Source organism: Mastigoproctus giganteus, chromosome 4, assembly GCF_048544385.1.
Source record: "Mastigoproctus giganteus isolate SK-2022 chromosome 4, ASM4854438v1, whole genome shotgun sequence".
Lineage (NCBI taxonomy): Eukaryota > Metazoa > Arthropoda > Arachnida > Uropygi > Thelyphonidae > Mastigoproctus > Mastigoproctus giganteus.
The window spans coordinates 171884278-171890830 of NC_143578.1; the positions used below are offsets into that span (position 1 = coordinate 171884278).

The 6553-nt window shown below is 33.6% G+C and overlaps 1 protein-coding gene across 12 annotated transcripts in view; it reads left to right on the top strand.

Annotated features, from left to right (window-relative positions):
• LOC150087201 (bromodomain-containing protein 2-like) overlaps window positions 1-4244 on the top strand; it is a 736023-nt gene extending 731779 nt beyond the window's left edge. For all 12 annotated transcript variants that reach the window (XM_090373020.1, XM_090373014.1, XM_090373018.1 and 9 more), the window contains one exon: window positions 4016-4244. In XM_090373020.1, coding sequence (XP_090229146.1) covers window positions 4016-4132 — 117 coding nt within the window. In that variant the 3' untranslated portion in view covers window positions 4133-4244. The remainder of the gene's footprint in view (window positions 1-4015) is intronic.
• Window positions 4245-6553: the final 2309 nt, after the last annotated feature.

Below are 6553 nucleotides of genomic sequence, written 5' to 3' on the forward strand. Positions count from 1 at the left end.
GTATGATTCCATGACATTCACTTGGACAGTTTGTCTACTCTGAAAGTGCTCATATGGCTTTTCTCACCACTTCTAACCCTCTTCTTTAAATAGATGTCTAGGGTTGACAATATTCTATGAGTCTAGTTACACATGTGTTTCATAATCATTTTTACATCAATTCAAACTTAAACTTTCTATCCTGCACTCTTCTAGACAGTAGTAAGTATCCATCAACTTTCACAGGCGGGCATGCAGCTGGCATTTTCAGATGACAATGAAGGCCTATTACCACCAAGGTGCTCGATCTCCATTTTTAATATTCTTACTAATTCAGCTTTTATGGGGGGGGGGGGAGGTGCTATTATGAACACTGAGTTTTTTTTGAACGAATCCCACATGCTTTCAGATTGTTCAGAAAACACCCATTCTTGTACCTATAAAGTCACCTTCCAATTTTGTCACTGGCCATGGTGCTTTTGATTTCAGTTTTTTTTTTTTTTTTTTTAATTATAAAAGATTACCACAAGTTGTAATTTAGATTCATTTATTGGCAATGAAAAATACCCATTTTTTTTTTTTTTTTTAGAGCCTTCACTAAAAATGTCTGTTTTATGTTGTTTTACAACCATATTTCTGAACATAGCTGCATAATCAGCATAACTCAAATGGAAATTTTTATTTTTCCTGTGGCAAAAGATACACAAACATTCTACATACTAGTAATAAAGTATAGTATATAGTGTATATACTATACTTTATTGTTGTGGGTGGAGACTAATAGTGAAAGAGGTTGTTCTTAGCCACAGTAGTGGTGGTATTAGGATGCAAATATGAAATGGAAAGTTTATATTCAAAACAACTGACTAGAGAGAATTCAAAAATTTGTACTTATTAAACTTTGTTTAATAGGTACAAATTTAATCAGATGAAGATGGTTTCATCTTTTTTGAAGGAATAGAAAATGCACTGTTGAGGATTCTGCAATGCCTTTCTTCATTTATCTTAAGACATAAGAATATTTTTAGAATTCCTTGTGACAATAAGCCAATTTAAAATTAACACAGCAGCTCTGACTAATTTAACCACATCTTTTCACACTACTATGTGACACATTGGCACTCTTCAAATTGATTCCATAGGGATCATAATTCTTTAATAGTTATTCTATGTTGCTACAGCAGTCTTCTTAAATTCATTCCAACTTACAACGCTGTTGTTAAGTTGTAATGTGGGCCAATACCATCTTCCTTGTATCCCACTAATTATCCAAACCAAGACATTTTTGCTTTGCTATAAAATGTTTACAGCTCAGTCTAAACCCTGATCCATGAGTTGTGTGAAAATAAGAAAAGGTGCTTGATGTCAACATCATTTTAATAGCAGTGCCTTATGTTTTCCTTTTGAGATTTTACTTCTTGCACAAAGTGACTGTGCAACTGTCGGAATATTACAATTTATGAAAAAAACATGCTCTGCAGAAATAAAATATATTAATAAAAATTCCTTTTTATTAATAAAAGGAATCCCTTGCCAATTGTTGAGGATGCACTCCTCAAAAAGTACATTTGAAAGACTCTTGTCCTATATATAGAAAATTGAGGTTAGAGTTAGTAAATGTTAATTTACATTACTATATAACTAACAGCTACAGAGAGGAGGTGACATGTCCACATGCAACACTGCGTGTATGTATATATCAGCAACTGGCCGACTACAATCCAAAAGTGATCTGAACCAAAGTGAATCATTTAAAAATACGGTGGATTTTGGTTATTTGGGCCACCAGTTAATCGGGGCAAATCTTAGAACCCAATCGAGAAAATAGCCACGGTTTACTTCGCTTAATTGGGACAACATGCCAGTGCTGGGGTCTCCTGGGGCAGGAGACCCCAGCACTGGAGATTACTTGTCTCCGACCATACCTCGTGGTTCGGTCAGATTTCTGGAGGTCACAGCCATAAAACAATAAAAACAATTAGCAGTCACCTGTTTATTGGGCTTTTCTTTTTTGTGCAATCTATCATAAACGGATAATAAACTCGATCTTATTGAATAATACCGGCAGCTGGAATTCTATGGGTTATTATGGTGAAATGTGTTTACACTTCCATGAAATCTTCAATCATACAAAAAAATCAATTTTCAGAATCTTATCTTCATTCTTATTTTTAAAGCTTCGTAACTTGTTACTCCGTTCTGACTTGCACATATCATGTTACTTGCAATTTGTGTGTGCTGTGTCCTTTGTTATTGATTGCTTATCTTTTTACTGTTTTAAATTTTAACTCCCCCCACAAATGTCAATTAGTTAGTATGTACATATGTGATCACAATGACCAGCACTTACCATACATCATATAGTGAACTGTACTTTACTATGGTGAGTCCATTGTAAAGTGGTTTGATTGTACAGTGAATCAATTGTAAAGCAGGGGCCCACTGTATTTTTAACTATTTACTATTTACGTGAAACTTTTCGTAACTGGGGCAGCCACTTAATCGGGCCAAAATGCACTAGTCCCGATGTGTCCCAAATAACCAGAATCGATTGTATATTTATTTTTAGTTTTGCACTTTTTGAAGTTCCTTAATTTGACATATAATATACAAAACCATCCCACAGTGCTGTGCAGTGCCATGGTTTCTCCAGTGTCCCAAATGACATAAATCCAGCACTATCCCCTAACCCAGAAGAGGTGGGAGCAATTGCCAGGTTTTGTTTAAGGGCACTGGAATGAACTGTGTATGCATAACAAAAAAAAAAAAAAAAAAAACTAAGGACAAATATGTGTAATTACTTCGGAAACATCAAGTGATAATAGTTGTCTTGGAATGGTTATATCATCTGATACTAAAATCCTCCAAATTTTCTGTTACTAATTTTACTAGGCCACCCAGCTGCAACATAAGCAAGTGTTGTCAATTTAGTAATTTTTTCCATTAGATTTAATGCATTTTTTTTTTTTTTCTATTTTAGACATTTCAAAACTTCAGTAAAATTAAATGTATGAAGTTTCATAGATTGAGGACTGGAAAAAAAAAAAAATACACCAAACAATCAAACATGATATAGCAAAAAGTGTATTGCTGTTATTTAAAAAAAAAGAGTGAATGAGGTTCAGAAAATTATACCTATTCTGCAGGTCTTAGTTTGACAGCTTCAAAATTTTCACAGCATCAATGAAGACATGGCTAAAAAAAAAGTTCATTCCCATCCTTACAAAACTGGGGAAGTGGACAGATTCCAGGGTAGAAATAAAGGTTAAGTGGATGACAGGATATGGTTCTTGTGGCAATGCTGAAGATTCAGTGGAAGCTGTTGCAAGAAGAACGTGGACTTCAAAATGCCCTCCGGCCAAAAAAAAAAAAAAAAAAAATTGACATTTTAGCACTATTTGCAAAAATACAGATAAAATAAAAGTGGGTACAGGATAGGAACCAGTCAAGTCAAGTCAAAGCAGAGTGCTCAAAATGAAATTTAGTGTGTCAGTAATTATTATACTGCAAAAAGTGGACTCCAAAATGAGATGTATATGGGTCCCTTTATTATGATTGATATTGGAACCAGCCATGAGTGCAAGTGGTCAGTCACCTCAACTTTACTATGTGAATTGAGCTTCTCATGATGCTCACTCCATGAGTGGAATGGGCAAAATTGCAGTGACATCACTTACAGTCAATGACATGGTCTCCATATCACTGTCATATTTTTGTATGTTTGTTAATTTTTATGTGAATAATGGCTTCACGGAAGCGTATTTGATGTAAATCAGGATATGCCATTATATCAACATTTTAATTACTACTAAGGTTAGAAAAAGAATACTGGCAATAGATTTTGGGAGAAGTCTATCTCAAAATAACTTTTGAAAAATAAATTTTTCACCTACTTAAATTGGGTTATTGTACTATAATTACAATGGTAAATCAATTTGTTTTGTTTTTTAGATGGTTTAAATCATATCATTATATGTATTCCAAATTTATAATTCTCTTTATGATGTATTAATTGCTTTAATAACATTTTTTTCAGATGTACCTGTTCTTTGGCAATGTTATGAGCACCTACCTCATATCTTTTTTCCTTTCTTTGCTATTTGAATCTCCATTTGTGGCTCTGGACAGACTGATACTAAAGAGATCATCCTGAAGAGAGGAGGATCAGCATCAGTTTCTCCAAATGATTAAAATAACAAGCCTTAAAATGTTTTTCAAAGCATTTGTAGTCAAAAGCTTATAATGACCCAAATTACTGCCAAAACTAAAATACCAAAACAGAGATTAACTAGAATTTTCAATTTAAAATATTTAAATGTTTTTACACACTGGCAAATTTTTAAATAAAAGATGTATATAATATAAGAATTTAATTAAAAAAAAAAATTAATGGCCTCCTGCACCAATCAAAGTACACAGTATATTAAGAACTTAAATTCCTTGCTGAAAACTATAATACAAAAAAAAAAAGTTGAAATGTTTGTTAAACAGGAAAGAATAACATGTGGCCAATTACTTCATCCATTTATCTTTCAATTCATTATATTACATCTCTGTATTTTTAATCATCAATGTTTAAAAAATTAAATAATAATAAGTTTCCATGGACATAATTTATTTTCTATTCTCAATAATGAACTTATCGTGTCCCAATGTATACTTATAGCATCACACAATTATTTTGGCTGCAGAGTACTGCCAAAATGAAGATTGAAGCTTAAACATCAGTTTAATACCATATGTAAAGACTAATGCATTAAGGGCTTATGCCTCAAGCTGCAAAAGAGTTAGACTATGTATATTTTAGTGCACTTGCATCATTTATACACAGCCAATTATAGATTAGCAAATTTGCAATAGTAGCATCGCTTAATACCTTCACGACAAGTTGCCATGACATTACACTACTTCGAATAAGAAACGCTTCACCTGAAGGAGAAGACTGTTGTTACTTATTCTCAGTGGATACCACTGAGAATAAGAAGTGGCCAAATAACCCTGAAACGGTGGTGCTATCCACTGAGAACAAGTAATAACAGTCTTCTCCTTCAGGTGAAGCGTTACTTATTCGAAGTAGTGTAATGTCATGGCAACTCGTCGTGAAGGTATTCACAATATGAGATGTAACTTAAACGATGCTGCTATTGCAAATTTGCTAATCTATAATTGGCTGTGTATAAATGATGCAAGTGCACTAAAATATACATACCATATGTAAATTATGATTTAGGCATCACCTCTCTCAACACATGCTGGACCTGCTGCTAACACATTTCATTTTATTCAGTTCATTAATTAATAAAGAAGATATTACCCCCAATGGCTTGCTCATTATGAAGCTATCAAAGCAATTGGAAGGCCTGAAAATCCAAGAATGAGTTTCTGACAGATAAAGTTCATTCATAATATACTATCTGTGAACAGAATTCTGATAAATTTTTTTTATCTGCCTAAAAGAATCATTTCAATGAGTTGAAATACAATAAACTAAAAGAGCTGAAAAACTGGTTATAATCTTACTATTGTGCTTCATACAAATTGTAGTTGTACCCCCTTAATGTTGTAATTTTCAGAAAAAAATAGATAACAAGACTGCACTTGCAGCCAATACACACCAATCAGCACATGAGAAACAAAGGCACAGCAGTTCATCTTGAACCTTTCCACAGTTGTCTGCCAAGTCATGTTCCTACACACAAAAGAAAACAACTGAAAGTTATCAGTTGTTAAGTTTATGGGAATGTAAAATGTCAAGAGTTTGCATGTTTTAATGATGGATCAGAGAATATGGAAGACAATGAATGACCATGCTGCCCAGTATCCATGAAACCAAATGGGGACTGGGTAAAAACATTGATTAGAAGTGATCATCATTTAAGCATTAGAATGGTTCCATTAAAACTCATTATGGACAAAGAAACAGACAAATTTTAACAGAGAAGTGTGTCAACATCATGCAATTAATTTTTGAAAATCAAAGAATGAGAAGACTTTCAGTTTGTGAAGATGTTTTGGGGGTGGGGGAGGAATCAGATTTTCTGAGTACTGTATTAACTGGTAATGAAAGTTGGCTTTTCCAGTGCAACCCAAAAACCAAAAACAGTCAATGCAATAAAGAGACTAAACAATCCAACCATAACTGGCCCCCATAACTATTTCCTGGTTCGACACCTCAAAAAAAAAAACATGTGGATGCCACTTTCCTGATGATAATGAACTTAAGTCCAGTGTTTCTGTGTTCTTTGATTGACAGAGCAAAGAATTTTGTCTGGTATTTTCTCATTGCCAACAAAATGAAACAAGTTCAGGGGAGTTACATTGAAAAATAAAAAAAGATTTCTGATTCTATCTCATTTCCTTCATAGGTAGATAATTTTTCGAACACCCCTTGTATCAAAAGCATGCTCCCACTTATACACAATAACGATATACACCTGCAACCCTAACACATATTTTAAACAAATGCCACTAGCTTTGGGCACATCAGATCTATATATGTGTTTGTGGGTCAGTATGAATGTTATGCAGACCAAAACACCTGGAATTTCTACTGCCTGCTCCGTTGAAATCAGCT